General features: G+C 36.3%; 1 protein-coding gene across 1 annotated transcript in view; it reads left to right on the top strand.

The window, feature by feature from the left end:
- LOC145661604 (phospholipid-transporting ATPase ABCA3-like) overlaps nt 1–22,686 on the top strand; it is a 1,415,399-nt gene that overhangs the window by 920,542 nt on the left and 472,171 nt on the right. The window contains exon 13 of the mRNA XM_081726924.1: nt 7,435–7,684. Coding sequence (XP_081583050.1) covers nt 7,435–7,684 — 250 coding nt within the window. The remainder of the gene's footprint in view (nt 1–7,434; nt 7,685–22,686) is intronic.

The raw sequence follows: 22,686 nt of genomic DNA, 5'->3' as shown, positions 1-22,686 counted from the left end.
CCTACATATATGTATTTAATATAAGGAAGACTGTTAGATATCAGACATCCTACAACGGCGTGATGTAACATCTAAGGGCAGTGCCTATGTAGGATAAGGATAACGTATGCTCCGTACTGATTTCAGTAGTAAACAAGAGGATTCCGTATATTTGTACAATATACAGCTGTCCGGAGAACGGATTTTTCTCATTGTACTTAATAGTAAAACAATTCCACTGATACAACAAATAATTTCCATTAAATAATATTGAAAGTGATGACATTAACAAGATCTGGAAAAATAAAAGCCCCTCTATGTTGAACTTCTGCTGTTCCTTCCAAAATTAGAGAGGTGTGCAAAACAGAGGAGCAGAGGTTTGTATAAATGCTATGTTACGCAACTATACACTATATTGTGTGCAGAACAGTACTTATATATCATGTTGCTGTTAATGAATACTTTTACAGTAGCATCGTGTAGAAACATACGATCTTGAATTGAATTGAGCAATACAATAGTGGGAACATACTTTGTGATGTACGTACGTATTTCTTATCAGTTCATTGAACACTTAACACTTGATCAGTAACGCACAGTAATAAATACAAACACACAGGAAAACAGTAATCAGTGGAGAAAATCCAGTACATACTGTTTTATCAGAATTTCAATTTTACGTGACGAAGTAAATTACGAGCAATTATTTCCTCTTCTGAAACTTGTTCTTTTTCCTGACATGTTCTCTGGAGAAAGAACAGATGGATAACCAATTTTCTCACAGCAAATATAGCTTCTCATTCTGCAACCCTTTGACCTATTCTCGGATTTTCATAGACACTAACCAAAGCTTAAAACTCACTTTATTTTAAATTATAATTTGTAATTTTGTTTTAGATAGTCTCTGAAGAAGGATATCTTAGATATCCGAAACCGTTACAAATTATAATTTAAAATAAAGTGGGTTTTAAGCTTTGGTCAGTGTCTCTTTTGTCAAAATAATCAATCCAAAGCCATGATTGTTTAAATATTTTCCTCAGCGTTCTTCTCTCAAATTTAACATTTGAGCATTCAATAAAGAAAATTATTGTACGGTTACATTTGCATAGTTCTATGTTTGTAATTATTACTTATATTATTCTTTTAAAATAATACTCTTCTCTTTTCAATACAATACGAGTGAACACTGCTAAAAAGTATTTGATATTTTCTACATCTTAGTCTCTCTCTCTCTTTAAACTATTGCAAACGGTTAACACATTTGCTTGTTTAATGCCTGATAATAAATAATTTGTGGATTTATGAAGACAATAACTTGAAGTTTCATTTCAATGTATATTTTCATTTAAATGTCCTATTCCTAACGTCTCCACCATCATAAGCCGAATGCCACTGAAGATGAAAGGAGCAATTGTTACGTAAAATCATTCCAGTTTCACAGTAAAAATACAGAACGTATTTTCATTTTGACATTGTAAGTTTCTTCATTCTAGAGTTTCAGAGAAAATCTATTTCTAAAACCTGGGGAAATTTTCGGGTTCTACTCTCAGTTACCAGCAAGAAAAGGCTCCATTTGTTAATAAGAACTCAAAAGAATACTGAAATTTGTGCAATGTTATTTATGAGATAAAATTATTAAAACCAAATTAGGGGTTTATGGGAATAATTTTCTCGGTATTATTAAAATGAAGGGAACAAATTTAACATAAAAATCTTGGGAAAGTGTGAGATGTGTTAAAGGTAACGAGATTTGCAAAACTGCATTAAGTAACGACGCGCTGCTTTCACCTGTACATGTCCGTTGAAGCTTGCCGTTGACTCAGAACAAGTAAGAACTTGAGTTGAGTTGATATTGAGTTTAACGTCCCTTTCAGCTATATGAGACTATATGAGGCTATATGAGACGTGATCTACTGATTAACGTGGAATCCGAACCACGTGAACTCCCGCTGGGAATCAAACCATGGTCTCCTACGCCAAAGGCACGTACGCTAAGCGCTTAGCACGAAGGAGCTCTAAGTAAGAACTTGAATAAAGAACGTCTGAAATGAAGTTGTTTTGTAAGGTATGTCATGAAAACGGACCGGCAAAGCTTCAGCAACGTTTGTAGTAGTAAGTTACCGTTGACGCAAATAGCATAGTTGGGTGTTGGTAGCCACGTGTGCAAGGTTACGTGGTATAAAGTCATAAAATTATGGACCACTTAATTTTGGGAGGGGTATGTATAGTATTCCCAAAACTGTTTGTTTTGGAACATCCTGTTAAGTTTGAAAATGTCAAAGTAATAATTTTGAAGCCTTCTGCGGTCCTATATGTATAAATCTGGAAATTTGTGGGTTCTAGTTAGTTGCCTTATAAGGATAAAAGTTGCCAGAAATAGACATTTCCAGGGATTTTAGCGTTATTTGTCCTCTATAGTAGATGTGGTCTCCTTTTCTGTACCGCACTCTCTTCATGGACGTTGAGGACCAGATACGTACCTCTGTGGTTCACTATGCTGTCTTTGATGAGTAGCGTGGGTGAACCTTCTATCTCTTAACTTCTAAGGCGGTTTCTTGTAGTATTATAATAACATGTGGATATTTATAGCCCTGTGGAAGGGTATATCAACCTCTTTCATGATCATGGAATACCAAACACATACCCCTGTGTTTCTCTTATATCGGAGAGGTAGGTCAAGTTGTACCCCTTACGTTCTAACATAAGATTCTAGTTTTATACTAATGTATGAAGAAGCTTATGGTCCAATGCAGTGATAAATCACTTAAAGGCCGGTTACGTACTCCTATAGTTCCTTTAGATGGCTGACGGTGGATCAATCATGTACTTCTTATGCATTAAAGTGAGGTCTTATGGTCATGTACTAATGTGCTAGAATTTATGGTCATATGAAGGGGTACCTTAGTCTCCTTCATGGATATTTAGGACAAGTTGATATACCATACGTAATTTTTTGAGTGATTGTGAATCCTTCACTTTGGTGTGTAAACAATTGCCAAAAATTAAAGTTTCAATGTTTTTGTTAGTTTATCCTCAAAGGATGATATTTATTGTCATATGGATTGGAATCTTATTCCTTTTGATTTGTAACTAGAAACAGATATGTGCCTCTGTGGTCTCCTTCGATAGGTTGCTTGCGTAAATTGTGCGCTCTACATTTTGTAAAATGGGTGTTCTCAGTCTCATGCTTATCACGCTCTACAGATGGGCATTGTACTCTCTTTGATGAATATTTAGGACCAGTTACATATCCCTATAGTTTTTATGAACAGGTGTTATTCATTCCTTTTGAGGGGTAAAACATTACCAAAAATTCAAATTTTCAATATTTATGACGTTATTTGTCCTCAAAGACGGATATTTATGATCCTATGAATGAGCAATTTATTATCTTTTGGTGGGTATTTACGAAAGTTACGTACTCCTGTAGTTCCTTTCGATCAGTTGAGAGCCGGGTCACTCTGCAACCTTCTCTTTTAGGACAAGCATTTTCTGTTTTATAAGCATTAATCTCCAATCCTAATATAGAAATATACATACAAGCAAAGGGATCTAATTCCTTATCTGAGTTCACAGATATAGGAAAATCGCAGATTAGCTGTTGTGAACATACGATCTAGGTCATGGACAGTAGCGTAGCCAGGATGTGTTTGGGGGGGGGGCAAGTGCTGTTATAGGTACATATAGAAAAATTATAAACAAAAAGATATATAAACATAAAAATATATAAAAAATTACAAACATCAAAGTACCAAAGTACATTGTCGGATCTCTTTGCGGGGGGCGGCCCCTCCGGCCCCCCCTTCCCTACGCCACTGGTCATGGATATATTGTGTCCTCTGAAGGGATTATTATTGGTTGAAAACTGACGAATGATAAGTGATCATTCTGTGATTCAGCCTTGTATAGTCTGTGGGAGGATTTGTGTGTTGATAAGTAGAAAGCGGGAAATGATGTCTTCGTGGTTCCAGCGTGTGACTTCGTGTTTTGCCAGTATTATTGTAATTGAAGTAAAAGTCTGCTTTGAAAGAAAAGGTCCGTTTTCTGATAATTGAACATGACAAAATGACGGATAAAAGAAAATATTTTCATTAAGAGGGTGATCCTTTATTGTGGTTTATTGACTTTATTGGTGTCTAGAACCCTCCTTAAATTTAAATATAAAGCGTTGCTGTTCTATTTACGAGTATTACTCTTACTATAATATATTCTTATCACTAGGAAGGTGCAACTATGCTTAAAATCACGGTACCAGGGGCGTCATTTAGGGGGGGCAGGGAGGGGCATTTGCCTCCTCCTGAGTTTGAGATGTATATAGATTTTATCGATAGAATAGTAGTAAATCAGTCAAAACGCGAAATTTTACTTATATCAAGGGATCTTGCCCTCCCCAAGCAAAATCTGAAATGACGCTCCTGCACGGTACATCTATTTTAGTTGTGATATTCCTAAAGGACTAGCTATCATCTTCAAACAAAAGCGTAACATTAACTAACTCAATTGTAATCAAGTTCACTAAACTTCACACATACGGTACCTCCAGATAAATCTCTCTCTCTCTCTTCCCATCTCGTGATATGTTTTCGTATGGCTAAAGTACTTATTGCCTATAAAATGTTTCTTTCACACACATATATATGCGCATATATATTTAATTACAGGTTTTAAAGGAAACTAAAATCATATCAGAATATTAAAACATCTTAGCTATCTTAACATCAAGAAAATTGAATTCTTACATATGTTTTTTTAAACGGTAGAAAGACGTAAAGTTATAAATTTCTAGATTTAATTGTAGGACTAGTACAGTAACGTAACATACAGTAATATGCTGTATGGAACATAAATACTGCACAATCATATTAGCCTTCAATCTTTGTCTGCTCAAACTCAAGCGCTTTTCTTCCTACGTCTTTTCTTCCCTTCTCGGTCAAATACATAGGAAATTCTGAAATGCGTGTTTAATTATTTAAAGTAAAAAGTTCAAAATGGAGTTTCATATCTAACGTTAAAGAATTCGGAAATTTGGCCTTCTAAGTTTGCCTCGTAGTGCACCATACTAAAGGAAGTTTAAAGGTGGTGTAAAATTATTGGGAACTTAAGTAAAAGTTATACTTTCTAGTAGGACAGAATCATTAGTATGCACAAACAGTTTAAAGCTAACAGTTGAAAGACTATTAGTTCGGTAAATGAATACTTACCAATTCAATTAATTCCAGAGTGCAGAAACGTATAAAAGGGATTTTACAAAAATTAGGAATTAGGTGAAAGAAAATGGTGTTATCAGAGAAAGTCTAATACCTGACAAATGACGAATGTTATTTTTTGGTTCGTTTCTTTCCATAGCCAGCTCGCAACAATGCTGTCATAACATGAAGAGTATGTGGCCCTTGGTTCAATCCCAGCGGCTCATAGACGGGACCTAAGATTAAGAACATATAACAATATTGATCGAGTTGTGGAGTTAATTTCCCATGAACTTTTACAGTTAAGAAATTGTGCTTCATGCCTTCATGCCTTGTGCTTCATGCCCGTGATCGAATCTCGGGCACAGAGTACAGTAAGAATTTTTTCAATGGAAATGTAAGTAAGACACGAAAGCAAGCGAATGGTAACCATTACTCACCTCTCATCACGAAAAGTATTTTCAAACGAACACCTTTACCTTAGTGACCTCAGTATTTACGAGGTGTAGCAATTAAATAACGAGACTGCCCACCTTCTGTCGCGCAGGATCGTAGGGGGGGAGAGGTAGCTAATGATGTGTTGTTGATCTTGAACCTTCATGAGCAGCCACTGTTTGTTTCATGATTCTAAAAGCTTTTCTTTTCTTTGCAGGCTTGCATGAAGAGAACAGTGTTCTGTAGTAGTGCCGGAATCATGGTGAACAGTAAAGTTGAGCAGCGCATTAACATCAAATTTCTGGTGAAATTAAACAAAACACCGACAGAATGTTGTGCAATGTTAAAAGAGGTATATGATGATAATGCTATGTCACGTGCGCGAGTTTTCGAATGGCACAAATGATTTTCAGAAAGTAAGGAGGAGGTTGAAGATGATGAACCACCCGGCCGCCCTTTGAGTTCAAGAACGGACGAAAATGTAATAATAATAATAATAATAATAATAATGAACTTGTGCGGAAAGCCAGACATTTGAGCATTCGGATGATCGCAGACATGACAAACACAAAGGCACAGTAAGACAAATTTTGCATGACAATTTAAACATGACAAAGGTTTGTGCAATAATTATCCCGAAAAACCTCTCTCCGGAACAAAAAGACATTCGAAAGACCATTTTCTGTGACGTCATGCAAAGACTCAAAGCAGAACCAGACTTGCTAACACTTGTCATCACATGTGATGAAACATGGATTTTCCAGTATGACTCCGAGACTAAGCGTCAATCCATGCACTGGAAGACTCCCGCAACGCCAAGAATGAAGAAAAAGCACGAATGAACAAGTCGAAAGTGAAGGCAATGCTAATCGTTTTCTTCGATATCAGGGGTATCGTCATGACTGAATGGGTGCCTCAGGGTCAAACAAAGAAGTCCTAATCAAGCTGAAGGAAAGAATAAGGAAGAAGATACCGGATTTGTGGAAGAACGGTGCATGGATCCTCCATCAAGACAATGCGCCTGCCCATAATGCCCTTTCTGTGAAGCAGTTTCTAGCATCCAAGCGCATTCCTGTTCTCGTCCATCCTCCGTATTCCCCAGACCTGGCTCCCTGTAACTTTTATCTATTCCCAAAAGTGAAAAGTGCATTAAAGGGAACACATTTTCAATCTGTGGAGAAGATGAAACAAAAAACGGCAGAGTTGTTGAACATTGTGACATCTCATGACCTACAGCATTGCTTTGAAAAATGGAAGGCACGTATGCAGCGGTGTATAGATACGGGAGGAGAGTATATTGAAGGGGATAACAGTCAATTGTAACTTTCTTTGCAATACATCACATTTATGACACCAGGCTCGTTATTTAATTGCCACACCTAGTTAACTAATGTCGTTAATGTTTTATTTTTTTGTGGTTGTTGTTATGTAAAGTAGCTGCAGATAGAATATAACACATTGAAGTGCTTAAATATGGGTAAATGGAGCATACTTTTTCCTTTGCACGTGCATGCGTTTCGTTTTCATATTACATAAAACTAGTCCAGCATATTCTCAGTCATGCTGATGACTTACATAAACAGGAAATTCAGCCGCTTTCTCGTTGTATGCTTAGTGCTATGAAACAGTTGATCACTTGTTAGACATCAGGTTGACCACAATTTTTCTACATTATGATTGCTCTGCTCTAATTAATACAGTGCTTATACCATAGCTATTTAATTAACAATTGCTATATAATTAGTCCGTAGCATTACAGAAAATGTGTGTGCTCAAAAATGTTTCCTGTTTCATTATTTATTGACGGTAACCGCTAATCGCAATTTCATTACAGGTGTGGGATACATGTTGACATTTTCGAAAACCCCTTATATTAAAATGTCAGATATAATTGAAGTAATTGAGAACAACATTGGCGTGATGGATGTCAAAGAAGATACAGAATCTTATATTAAAATTCTAGTACCAATAAACTCAAACAGTTTGTTTCCAGAACTCTTCAGATACCTTGAAGATAACCAGAATACTCTAAACTATGAAAACTTTGGAGTTTCAGTTTCAAGTCTAGAGGATGCTTTCGTAAAGTAAGCCTTACCTTAATTTAAACTCTAATATAAAATAATGTTAAGTGAATAATCTAGGATACCGTGAAACTAGGTCTGGAGGTTTCCTTCCTTAAATAAATTCAGAATAGACAAAGTGTAAGAAACTAGCCAACATTCTAAGAATTTATGTTAATTCAGCAATACAGTTTCAATTTACTCTTCTCTCTCTCTACGTACCTGTTATAGCCTAAATGAGAAAATCTCTAAAGTATAAAATAGCTATAACAGCTAGAAAGCGCTTTATGTTTCGTTTGCTTATGCTTATGTCCGATGCATACATTTCCCACTGAATCATCCTTAGCAAAACTGGCCTAAAACTCTGTCTGGAATAATTTATTCGTTTTCGCAAATTAGTTTTCAATGTTACTGTATCATTATTATTATTATTATTATTATTATTATTATTAATAATAATAATAATAATAATAATAATAATAATAATAATAATAATAATAATAATAATAATAATAATAATAATAATAATAATAATAATAAGTATTTTACATTTGCAAGGTCCTGGGAGAATGTTAATGTGTCCAGCAGTTATCTGTATTCCCAGGTAGGTCTACTTTGTAACAAAAATAGTTCTATAAGTAATCCCAGTTGATTAGAATTTATGGTAACGAACGGAGTGCCAGATTTATTTCACATACACCCTTGATTCAAGAACTTATTTTTTTCCCGATGTTCTATTTATTGCTCTGTCCAGACTTTGCAACCACGACTACACCGCACCGAATCTTAATCGTCGGGAAGGAGATTGGTCTGAAGAAGCATTCTATTCATCATTCATTTTATTACTCTTCATCTGCAAATTCTTTCTCCCCTCTCAGTTGCATATATCACTGCTGGACACGTTGGTAATTGGTGGAGACTTGATAGAGGATGAACAGTAAACGTCTGCAAAACGTGAATGTGTATCTTTCCGTCCTAGCTTTTACTCGAGACCATTACTTGACAACAGTGATTTGTTTACTTTTTCGATATAAATTTTAAAAATTAAAGAATGTATAAAAATATTTTTTTTAATCTGCAACAGTTTATTCGTTACTGATTTTGGATTTGAAATTGATATACTTATTTACTTAAGGTTCTTGTGGTCTTTCGTAGAGATTGTTTATTACTATTAATATTCCGGGGCTATGTGTTTCGTTGACGTCGATGGAGGTTTCTTGCCATTTTCATTCTCTTTGACATCGTTGGTTCCTCGCTGATTCTTCGGTGAGAGCGTACCGCCTGGATTGCTAAAATAGTAGCGTTAGTTCTACTTATGAATGCCTTGGTGTGACGTTGAGGGAACAATACTCACTTTACAACGATGACATGTATTTACTATTTTTATTTTCTTGAAAATGTTAGGCAAAATGTTGTTATGTGGCAATAGCCACGAGTTAGAAGAAGAAGAAGAAGAAGAAATATTACAACATGATTCATCTAGATTTGTAAATGTTTTATGTTGCTGCCGCTAGAGGTAAATGTTTGTTGATATGTCGTAATCCGGTTGCTATGTTAACCGTTCCTGTTATTAAAGTTTTGCTTATAAATAAGTATAATATAATTCAGGCTGTTGTCATTCAATTTAGAAGTGCATCGAATTACTGAAAAGCAATTATCAATTATTTGGAAATATAGTGTTCCTAAGTGATCAAAATAGTGTATAATTATTTGAATTATCATCGTAGTAAAAACTAACAAGTTTTAATAAGTATACACTACGACAAAATATGTAAAATGAATCGAGCTGGTAGGTGATGTTATATATATATATATATATATATATATATATATATATATATATATATATATATATATATATATATATATATATATATATATATGCTGGTTCCGCGCAGGAAATCTCACGCGTTAGTGATAGCTCTGAAGAATAGTAAGAACTATCCAACACGGACTGTGTATTCCAGAAGTAAGAGAAGGCGAACATTCTTCTGAAACTTCTAATATAAACGTGCACACCTTCATACAGCAAATGAAAGAGTTACTTGCTTGTAGGTGGAAATAAACCACTTCTAGATTGCAGTTTTCACAGAGTCAAATACATGCCAAAATGGAACAAATAGAGAACAAAACAGAACAATCGATGAGAAAACAGATGGTACCGCAGAGCTAAGTAAACTTCAAACTAAAAGGGAAGGGAAGAAACCAGTTCTGATCCAGATATTGAGGGGGAGAAAAACCCAGCGAGGAAATCTATTCACGTAACATCTAGAAAATTAAAACCTATAAATTCTAATAGCATAAAACTATAAAAGTGCCTTTAAAATTTAGTGATGTAAAATCGTAAGCTAAATTTAGTGGCCGTGACATGATATTTCCATGACTACTTTCTTCCAAAAATTCGAAGAAGCATGTGAATTGATTGATTTTGATAAGTCTAATTTTCTTAAAATTTTACCTGATGTGTTATTGCCACTCTGCGAAATTCGGTACAAAGTAATTAAAAATGACTTTACGTACCGCTAGTTACAAAGAGTTTAAAAGTATTTTGCTAGCTAATTTCGAAAATGATTTCATTCTAGCTAACAGAGACGCAAAAGTTAGAAATGAGAAGTAAGATTCTAAAGCAGACAAGAATATTATGGATTTTGTAATTCACACTTATAATAACTTAAAGCTATGTACTAAATCCTTATCAACCAGACTCGAGAATTATTGCATCTATTGGGAATCTGCTACTGTATAAGTTACAATAAGTTCTAATATCACCACAATGTATGACTTTCAATCATTTATTACTGATAGTGAAAAATCTTCAAAACCAGGTGAGTATGCAATTCAATGCAAATAAACATGTACGGAATAGTGCTAACGGTAGTATTACCGAATCTAATTCTAATGGTAACAAAGTTTTTACATACAAGAGGCACAATAAGCCTAATCTAAATAACACCAGTAGAGTCGTAGCAATACGAATCAGATAGACGGCAGGATTTCTCACAACAGGAGACAAACAAAGATTGAATGAAATTCTCCTCATACTTCTATAAAAGAGTGTGTGGTGTATGTGGCATAATTCATATGACGAACAGGACTACTTTAACCTAACGCCTTTTGGCGAGGAACAGACTAAAACGTCAGTAACTGAAACACGGTGTTGTAAATTTTCACTTATAACAATTCGTGACAATGCCATAAACTCTTATATTGATTAGCATTTTACTTAGCATTAATAAATCTAATTTCGTACCTAAGGTTTTGAATATATATCACACAAATAATGCCCTACGATTCATACGAAAAGAAAATGGTTGCAACTTATTACAACTTTAATTCTTCAAGAAGTATTATTCAAATTTAATATAGATAACGTTGATTTTTCTGATTAATTCCTAACAAACTAACTGTCTCGTTATGCAATTTTAATGTGTTATTAATTAAAGTTAATTTCTTTTCCTTTAATTATCGTTATGATTTATTGTAATCTTTATTCTGTTTCATGACATACGAATCACATTTTATAATTTTATGGTATCTGCGCCACAACGAAAGAATACTGTTACGTTGTACTTTAAATTAAATTGGCTCAAACAATAATAACTGTTAAGTTTGATGTTAAAAAAAGAATTAATTTTGGGACCTAATTAATTAACTGAATTGTCAAGTTTTGAATTTGCCTTCTCCGTGAAGAGTGACTAAAATGAAATATAATAAATTATTATTAAATGAAATAATAAAATATTGAGATAAACTGTAAAAATTATAACGTATATTACATTAATGAGTTGAAGTAAGGCGAGCAGGAACATGATATGTAAATTATATACGATAAAAGTATTCTTTCCTAAATTGTAAACAATTTAAGAAGTCCCATAGTTCGAGAGCCATTTATACAACGATAGCATGTATTTACTACTTTTAATTTATTTAATGTTGAGCAAAAATGTTATTTTATCTGACAATAGCTACGAGTTAGAAGAAGATGAAGAGTATAAAAATGTCATTGTTATTCTCAATTTGTTAATGTTTTGTGTTGCTGCCGCTTGTGGTAAATATTTATGTGTCGTAATCCGGTTGCTATGGTAACCGTTCCCATTACTAAGGTTTTGTTTGTAAATAGATATAATATAATTCAAGTCGTCGCCATTTAATTTAGAAATGTACGGAATTACTGAGAAGCAATTATCAATTATTTGCAAATATAGTGCTCTTGAATGATCAAAATAGTGTCTAATTATTTGAATTATCATCATAGTAAATAGTAACAAGTATTAATAACTTTATACTACGATAAAATAAGTAAAATAAATCGTACTAGTGGGTAACGTTGTAACTTTTTATTTATTTATGTTAAAAAAGATAAGAACCTATATGATTAAAAAAGATCTTTAACTCTGCACCTACAGGACCGGTTCTAGACATTTCTAAAATGTAAGCAAACAATATTTATGTGCCCCCACCTAAACGACAATAAAAGAATAGAAAATTGTAATGGACAAAAAATCTTCAAATTGTTTCAATTGCAAATTTCTTCAATATCTGTAGTTTCCCTGTGAATATTAACGAAAAACGGCGAAATTATAACTGACTGTGGATGAATACTGACCAAAGTTCCAATTTATAATAATTAATAGCATTTTGTTTATTAAATAAGCACAAGACACAATTAAGGTATATTAAGATGTATTTTGAAAAGTACAATTCAAACATAAAAGTCGAAACAGAATAAAACTCACGAGTTTTAAGTCTAACATTAACAGGGTTTGATTTTAACATAAAGATATGTTCTTATGCTTCATTAAAAACATATTTACATAGTATTTTCTAGTGATATGATTGTGGTAATTAACATAATTTCTAGCTTTCTTTGTTACTAAAAATTTTATGTTATAAAGACCCTGTTCTAGTTTTCACTTTGGCAATATCTCTTATTATTGCATCCGTATTCATTTCATTGAGTATGTCATTTTCAATGGCGATCAAAATTAGTCCATTTAATCGTTCCTGAGATAAAGTTGATCTCAAGTAACTCTTTATTAATTTTAGCTGAACTTGTTTAATACACAACAAATGACAACAATGTATGCCTTACTCGATGTTTAATTTGTCTTATATCCAGTGACGGAACTTCAAAACCAGGTCTCACCGTAAACATTGTTATCAAGGCCCCTTAGACCTATAAAACAATTCAATCCTCTCATGTCTGTTTCCAACACAGACATTCAAAATCAAGCAGTGAGAAGGCTAACACAATATAAACAAAAGCAGTGGCGCACCCAAGATTTCTCCTTTGTGTCAGAAGATTTTTCGGAGCAACCAACAAAATGCAAATAATTTTGTGTATTTTTTGCCTGACATTGTTAAAATTTTCAAAAAGTTAAAAGTTCTGGGGATCCAAACTCTCGGACCACCTCCGTCGGTTCATCCTTGAACATAAGTTATCAAAAACCAAAACTCTGCTTTGCATTAGGACCATTACCAAATGTTTAAAAATATCGCTCCATCTAAACTTAATACGAGAGTATGGATCAATGATGACTGTTACACTTGTATCATACAACGACCATTTATAGGCCTATATGCTGCTGTGATTGATAGTGAGAGTTCTGAAAACAACGGCCTTTCAATAGTTATAATCCACACGACCTTTCAATAGTTTCGATTTCGATTATAGCTACTCTTTAGAGTTATATACGCATATACTGCATGAAAACTAATTTTTTCAAACAAATTTTGAAATTTAACTCAGACCCGTAACCGAAAAGACCGTATGCATTCCATTTTAATTTAACAATGAAATTACTGTAATCAAATAAAATAAACTCACAGTTTCAAAAGTTTGTCGACTTGCAAATCCTTCGTTAACAGTAACTGGTATTGACAACTCCCTCACATCAACATTTGTATGATCTTCACTTTCTAAGTTTTGTTCAGAAGTCGAAAGAAACTTTTTAGAGCCTTCGCTTGCCACCCGTCTTCTTTCAAGCTTTGTAGCTATGTTTTACGATAAAATGCTCACTTTTTTTGTTTCATGGTTGGCCATTATTATTACATGAAAAACAAAGTATTTCTGCTATTAAAACGTGAAAACACACATCATTATAAATAAATCAATAAAAAAACACCGAAACGACTCAGGATAGAAACGAAAATGTTGACGAATGACAACAAATGGGCTAATAGATATTAACAAAGTGAGCATTAAGCAGTGGGCAGTGATTGTGAGCCACTTGACCAAAGATTCCGTTTTTACTGCCCGTCTCCTCTTAGCATTTGCCGCCCTTCCCTGGACCAATGGATAAAAAAGCCTAGTCGCTTGAACTTCGATGATGTGCATTTCATTTACGCTGACCTCTCTCAACCCTTAACTGTGGTCATTAAACCGAAACATTATGCGGGGATACTGATTATGACAAGCCCGAGCACTCCTGGGGATATTGCTTTCCGCTGTGATAATACCACACAATCCATAAGCAATATGTGCAGTTGACTTTCTTTGTTTGTTGATTCATTCCCATTTCAAAGACGTATTTGGCAATGATATTTTCTAGCAAGATAGCAAAAGGGTTGTTGGGAGAGAAATAAAGAGCCTGTTAAATTTGTATTCTCTGTATGTAATGGGATTGCGAAAAGAATGCAGCTGTCTTTAGTCGTACTGTGTTAGTACTTAATTTAGCATCGATTGAAAAGCTAAATTTTCCTACATTTTCTCTCATATTTCTTTAGACAGAATTGACTAGCAATTGGAAACACGTGGTTCAATCAGCAAAAGAGAAGAAGATATACATGGAAATCCCGAAACGGCGGAAGATATCAGATAGACTATGTTACGATTTAGGAGTTTTCTCTGATCATAATCTTGTGCTGACCGAAGTAGATACTTAGCTAAAAGCGTAGGCAGAGGAAAAGTAGCCAACAAGATGTTGAGTAATAAACAGTTGAAAAACGTGGACCTAAGAAATCATTTCATTGAGAAATTCGAAGAAAAATACTTAAACGAGGAAAGGATAGGTGCAGGTAGTAATAGACGGTAGGAATATATTAAACGTTGCATACAACAGGCTGCAAAAAATTAGTAGTTTACCTCGAACTCAAAAAGGCTAAGAAGCTACGGGTTACAGAACAGACGTTGCAAGAAATAAGGGAAAGGAGGACGTGGGAAAAACAGGTTGATATGGAAGAGGGCTGAAATACGTACAGAAAGTTACACAACGAATTGCGAAGGGAAACAGACAGAGTTTTACAAAAGAAAATGCGAGGACATAGAAAGATTGGAAAAAGTTGAAAAATATGAGGAAGTATGTATAAGGAGTTGAACTCTATGAAACTGCGGAGCAAACAGAATATTACGATGGCAGGAGAAAATAAAAATGGGAAAGTAGTCAGCGAATGAAGTGAAGTATTAGGAAGATGGAAAGAACACGTTGATAATTTATATGAGAGTAGGAAGTAAAAAATGAAGTAGGCGGCGGTGACTAAGAATTTAGTATTCTTTAGGATGAGTTTTAAAAAACTATATTTGAGATTATGAATGGAAAGGCAACCGGTATAGATAATATACCAATCGTACTCATTAAGAATATGGATGACAAGGGTAAGAAAGAATTGTTCCGACTTTGCAATGAAATATATGAAATAGGACTGTGACCAAAAGACTTCCTGAAGACAATAGTGATACCGATGGCTAACAAAACGAACACAAAGAGATGTGAGGATTAGAGAACTATTAGTCTCATATCTCATGCACTAAAAATTATACTTCGAATTCTGAACAGAACGTTATATGGAAGAACAAATGAAAAAGTCGCACACAGTTAAAACTAAGACACACTCATTTCTATTTAGACATGGTATTAACAGTCCCTATTGTCAACACTGTATCCTTCCACTAAGTACTTGGCACATTCTTTTAGAACCATTGAAATAATATAAACAAGTACAGATGCCCAGATGTGAGATCTTTGATGGTATCGAATCGATCCGTCATATGAAGAGGATATAGAGGTGTTTTTCACGTAAGGCTCCATAGTAGTTTATCTCGGTTTTATTGTTGATTGTCTGTAATCCCAGGAAAAATTGTACGACAAAAAAAAAAAAAAAAAAAACGTTCCTTCGAATTTCATAACATGTCAAAGGTAAGTCATTTTCTTTCTTCTTTTACCCTGTAACAGTCATAATATAATGTGGTGTGGTACTTGTAATAATACTGGGTCAATAGACATATGCATTGTATTTACACTGTCAAAAGACTCGTAAAGACTACTACCTAGAAAATTGCGAAACCACTATTAAGTTTGGTTATTTATTGAACTATATGTTTATCAGTTGTTGGAAATTTTGCCAAAGTTATGTAACGTACAAGTGTTCTGTGACACCTTGGCAAGGCAAGTGTTTGGTTGTGCAGAGAGTAGGCCTACCTTTCCCTACGTTAAAGATTGCTAATACTAACAATTACTGCATAAAATAATCACTCACTCACTTTTTAAAGGAACAACAGGCCTATCTCTAATATAAATTGCTCGTTATTTATCGATATTCTGTACAAAAAAGAATATTTGTAAATGGGTTCACGTTCACTTTAGCAGACGGTTTCTGACCGGGTGTTCCAGAGCGACTCAGACACTACCTTTTTCTCGAGAACGGTACATGCTATCAAGTTGAAATTTAAAAAAATGCATAACAAATGTGGGTCCAAAGAATCCGTAGAAATTATTTACAAAATCCCGAAAACCCCATCCATGGTGTAATGGGGGGTACATACCCTGTTCTTGCGATTTGCAAATGGGAACGATATGTTTCGAATGCACTTTCAAAAAGGTGGAGAAAAATAGGATTGCCCTACTAAACATTTGTCCGTACTACTTACCGTTTTCCGTGTACCAATTGTTTTTGCAAAAAAATGAAAGTGCACGAAATATAATATACGGAGTTTACTAATTAAAATAATGTAAGCACCGTCACAGTTTCCGGAAGCGCAAGACACATGCTTTCCAATGATATGCCACATGGTGACCCAGGGTCTTAAAAAAGAAGAAACTGCTTGACAAGAAAAAGGGAGGATCCAAAGTAAGATCAGAACTTGAAAATTTCAATGGAAAGTGAGGTCGAGTCGTTGCAAAGGTCTCTGGAAATGTTAAAAGAATTCGAACACGATTTTGGAAACCACTAACTATTTTCAACATAGCGACCACAATAATATCGAAACCCTGAATTTCTGGTTCGTCATGAAGAAATAAAACGTACTAGTGAAGTTACCCACTTGACGAAAACAGAAGGCCGGGCACGTAATAGTACCACAAAGAAGCAAGTTCCATTTGACTGCCCGTAAGCTTTTCACACTGCCAAGTTCAACGCAAGTTATGTCGCACAGGTGTACGTGTGCCTAGCTCTTGAGCCAGTTCTAATGTGATTACACTGATTACATGAATACGCCACTCCAATCTTGGTCTCATTCACTGTTGTCTGTTGCAAGACGTTGCCTCGTCGAAGGGATTGTGTGAAAAGTCTGGATTTGTTAACGTACATTCCTCGTGGTCATGTGCATTTCTGTCAATTACTTCGCATTGGCAAATCGTGGCATGTAAGTTGAAATACCTTTCACAAACGAAGAAGCATTTAATATCTCATGGTATTGGGTGAGTGCCAACTAAATAGTTCCGCTGCTGTTTGTGTGTACACTGCTAGGTATCCCGGTCGGGAACGTCGTTCAAGACATGTGATTCACAACCTTGCCGAACGTCTATGCAGAAGTGGAAATCCTCAGCCTTCTAGCAGTCACAGGAATGCACGCATAGCTCGGCCTGTACGAGATAATAGGTCTGCTGATGTACTTGAACCCTTCCATGTTAATCCTCACACGAGTATCAGGCAAGTTGCTCGCGATTCTGGTGTCAGCGCAACTATGCTGTCAAGGATTTTGAAGGCTAAATCATTTCATCCATACCATATGTCCTTGCATCAAGAGCTACATGGCACTGATTTTCAAAGCAGGCTCGACTTTTAAATGTGGTCTCAAGCTCAAGTGCATGCAATGCTCAATTCTTTGACGAAATAGTATTGTGGTCTGATGAGGCTACATTTAAAAGTGATGGTTAGGTAAATCGTAACAACATGCATTATTGTGCCGCCGTAAACCCACAATGGATGCAAGAAGTTGATCAGCAACGTAGATGGTCTGTGAATGTGTGGTGTGGAATCATCGGCGGAAGAATAATTGGACCTCACTTTTGAAACAAGTCTTACGGGTGCTGTTTACGTATATTTCAGCAAGAACCATTGCCCATTCTTCTCGAAGACGTCCGCTTACACATCAGGACACACATGTGGCTACAACAAGATGGTTGCCCAGCATATTTTGAACTGACAGCAAGGAATGAGGTGAATGCAATGTTTCATGGTCGCTGGGTAGGTAGGGGTGGAGCTGTGCCCTGGCCTCTTAGGTCACCAGACTTAACATGTTTAGATTATTATCTATGAGGAAGACTTAAAGAAATCGTTTATCAACATCACCCCACAACAAGGGACAACATGATGGCACAGGACAGGCATTTCGAACATCTACTGTAAGTTGGTAAATGTGCATCGAAGTCAGTGCACAGCTGGGTCAAGCTATTTCTTCTTTTTTTAGACCCTGAGTCATGTGGCATATCATTGGAAAGCGTGTGTCATGCACTTCCCTAAACTATGACGGAACTTACATTATCTTAATTAGTAAACTCCTTTGGGGAGAGAGGGGGGAAACATTGGTACGATTTTTACTTATCCGAGATTTTAGAACATATCGTCAGCTTGAGAAACATGATATTTTTCATACTTAAACTATGATACTTTAGCTGCATTTACACTGTATATACAATATTGTTTCTACTAATGTTCTGCCTGGAGTAAATTACATTTTACGAAAGGTCTGCAATCTGTACCAATCTTTCCCATGTGGGTGCAGATTGGTACTGGCTTGAGGCAGATTGGTACGAGCAAAGTGAAATATCACACAGGCTTTTTGCTAATAGAAATAGCGTATATTTTATTTTTCCATGAAATATTTTGAAATATAATATTCTATTAAACGTCCACGAATTCAAGTATTTTAACAATAGATTTAAGGACTTGTAGCAGCAAATGCAACATAAAACCATGTTTCATAAAAAGAATGTGAAGATTTGTCAGAATCTTTAGTAATTCAATAGATAAAGTTCAGCCTGTTACAAAAAAAAATAAATAAAAAATAAAAAAATAACAAATAAAATAAAACGTTCAATGCTTGTTTGTGTTCTCATCAAAATTTAAAACTTCCGCAATCTATTTACAAAGTTAAAAACGTATGTACTATAAATGAGGTTCTGTCTGTATAAGGAAAAATGGAAGTAAATAATCCAAGGGTTACCTACAACTTACAAAATTTTGAAATCTTTCATACCTCAACTACTAACTGGAAAAGATGTTATAATGTTGGCTGGTCCCCTTGTCTCCAAAGGAGGCAGAGCTTTGTTATTATAAAGGTAACCAAGAAAGTTCTGTCTCTTTTTCACCCATTACCTTCGAACATCGATATGTCAACTAAGACGTACCAGGAAGATCAAAAATAGTGCCATCAGCATCGACGAACTTCTACCAACGCTCTGGAAGGCCATGGACTCTATCGCGGTAGAACGGGTGGTAATCGGGAGGTGCAATGTCCGGGCAGTATGGCGGATTCAGTATTGTTTCCCATAAAAGGCATAGAATGGTGTCCCGGGTCATCCTAGCCAAGTGGGGCTTAGCATTGTCCTGTAACAGCAGGACACCTTTGCGATTCAGAAGTACTGGCTCTAGAGTTTTGAGTTGTTCTTGAATAGAAACCAAATGTTCACAGTACACAGTTGCATTGATGCTTTGACAAGCTAGTAGCAGTTCCGGATGCATGACGCCACGAGCATTCCACCAAACACACAGGAGGACCTTATTTTGGTGCAGTGCTGGTTTTGGCTGTTTTTGAACCGGTTCATGGGATGCTAACCAGTGATGATGGCGCCGTGGAACTTCGTACAGGACCCACTTCTCATCACATGTCAACACCCTTCCAGAAATTTCTCCTTCCTCAGACGAGACAGCAAAGAAACACAGGTATCGTCTCGCGTTGCATTCTGCTTCGGATCCAATCATGTGGAACCCATCGACCCAACTTGTAGTGCTGCCAAAGTTGATGGAAGGGCTGCCGAACGATTTCTTCACTCACACTGAATTTTAGTCTCTGTTCTTCACATGTCTGGCCACTGTTCGCCTTAATTCCTGCCTGAAGATCTTCATTTTGTACATGTGTTGGTCTTCCGGCACGTGGTACGTCTTCCAGTGTTTCGTCACTGGTTTTAAACTTGTTAAACCGCCGTTGCACTGTCCGCGTAGTCACGACACTCTCACAAAAGACCTGGCATATCTTCCGCTTCACTGCAGTGGCGGTTGACCCCAGTTTGAACTCGTAAAACATACACGTTCTTACAAAATTCTGTGTTGGTCCCATGTTTACTTTGTCCTTACGTAAGTTCACTATGTAACTGAACTGCCACAATCAGGTAGTATGTTGGATATATCCACAACAATAACTGACTTTCACCTTATCTCCATTCGCGTTCAACTCACGATGTGAGGGCCAATTGAATACAGACCTCGACAAAAAGCGACGGAACTTTCTTGGTTACCTTTATAATATTAAAGTTTCAAGAACTTCGCCGAATAAGTTTCAAACAAGTTGCTGAAAGTCCAATAAAGATGACGCTTACTACACGCTGGCTTTTAGCGTCCATGTACAAATTCATATTTGAGGTTGATTTTGTTAGGCATGTGCCTATTAAAATCACTCACATGTTATGACATGGGGGAAATAATCTACACATTTTTGCTGTTAAGGCTCCTGAATGGTTAAACAATTTTCCATTCAAAAGTTTGTGTACCTATCGACTATACCTATAGTTCCGGAAAGTCGGAAATATAATAATAGGAAAGTTTTCCATATTATTTTGGTTAATTTATTTTTATCCTTTGATTACGCAAATCAAGCATTCACACATGAGATGGCCTATATTATTAGCAACTTTTTCTGCTTGATGTTAATCACAACGAAAACTCTGATATGGGAAATGCACAAAGAGTAGTCTACCCTTGTAATTATAAATGGAAGGGGTACATTGGTACAGAGAAGTGGGGGCACATTGGCCCGTACCAATCCACCCCTCATGAATGTGTACTATTGTGCCCCAACCGAACCTCAGGATCATTAATTCCTGTAACTGAAAAATTACTCCGCACAGGGCAATTGAACACAAATGAAATTATTTGTAAAGAATTACAGTTTCATGCAGCATACATAAGTTTTCAAAAATCCAGTGGTTATTACAAATATAAGCTTACAAAGGCATAAATGAAAACTTACTTTTGCTCTAAGTTTTTTTTTTCTGTACAGAGAAAAGAACGCTGCGTCCATCCATCAACTGTGCCTCACGATGTTCGTTTGTCACCAATGTTGCCAACGCCAAACTATTGTCCATTTACCTCTTCACAGTGGAAAAATATCTACCTCGTACCTATGTGCCCCGTGCACCAATGTCCTCCTCTCCCCTATACTCTATTTCGCGCACCTTCATTTTTTGAAAAAAAAAAAAAGTTGGTACATGGAAAACGATATGCAGTACGGACAAATGTTTAGTCGGGCAATCTTATTTTTCCCCACCTTTTTGAATGTGCATTCGAAACATATCGTTCTCACTTGAAAATTGCAAGAACGGGGCATGTGCCCCCAATTGCTCCACAAAGGGGGGCTTTTGTAAATGATTTCTACGGATTCTTTGGATCCACATTTGTTATGCAATTTTTTATTTCAACTTGGTAGTATGTACCGTCCTCGAGAAAAAGGTAGTGTCTGGATCGCTCTGCAGCACCCCGTGCATACACTATGTGATCAAAAGTGTCCGGACACCTGGCTGAAAATGACTTACAAGTTCGTGGCGCCCTCCATCGGTACTGCTGATATTCAATATGGTGTTGGCCCACCGTTAGTCTTGATGACAGCTTAAACTCTGGCAGGCATATTTTCAATCAGGTGTTGGAAGGTTTCTTGGGGAATGGCAGCCCATTCATCATGGAGTGCTGAACTGAGGAGAGGTATTGATGTAGATCGGTGAGGCCTGGCACGAAGTCGGCTTTCCAAAAGCATCTCAAAAGTGTTTATATGGTTCAAGTCAGGACTCTGTGCAGGCCAGTTCATTACAGGGAAGTTATGGTCATGTAATCACTCCGCCACAGGCCGTGCAGTATGAACAGGTGCTCGATTGTGTTGAAAGATGCAATCGCCATCCCCTAGTTGCTCTTCAACAGTGAGAAGTAAGAAGAAGCTTAAAACATCAATGTAGAGCTGCGCTGTGAGAGTGCCACGCAAAACAACAAGGCGTGCAAGCCCTCTCGAAGAAAACACGACCACACCATAACAACAACACCTCCGAATATTACTGTTGGCACTACACACGCTGACGGATAAGATTTACTGAGCATTCGCCATACCCACACCCTGCCATCGGATCGCCACATCGTGTACCCTGATTCGTCACTCCACACGTTTTTCCACTGTTCAATCGTCCAATGTTTACGCTCCTTACACCAAGCTAGGCGTCGTTTGGCATTTACCTGCGTGATGTGTTGCTTTTATAAGCAGCCGCTCGACCATGAAATCCAAGTTTTCTCATCTCACGCCTAACTGTCATAGTACTTGGAGTGGAACCTGATGCAGTTTGGAATCCCTGTGTGAAGTCTGGACAGATGTTTACTTATTACACTTTACGACCCTCTTCAACTGTCGACGGTCTCTGCCAGTCAACACACAAGGTCGGCCTGTACGCTCTTGTGCTGTATGTGTGCCTTCAAGTTTTCACTTCACTATCACATCAGACAGAGTGGAGCTAGGGATGTTTATGAGTGTGGAAATCTCGCGTACAGACTTCTGACAAAAAATGAACACCCAATCACCTGACCACGTTCGAAGTCCGTGAGTTCCGCAGAGC

Source organism: Thermobia domestica, chromosome 10, assembly GCF_964235325.1.
Source record: "Thermobia domestica chromosome 10, izTheDome1.hap1.1, whole genome shotgun sequence".
Classification (NCBI taxonomy): Eukaryota; Metazoa; Arthropoda; class Insecta; order Zygentoma; family Lepismatidae; genus Thermobia; species Thermobia domestica.
The sequence above is the reverse complement of the archived record's forward strand: the minus strand, read 5'-3'. Positions and strand labels throughout refer to the sequence as shown.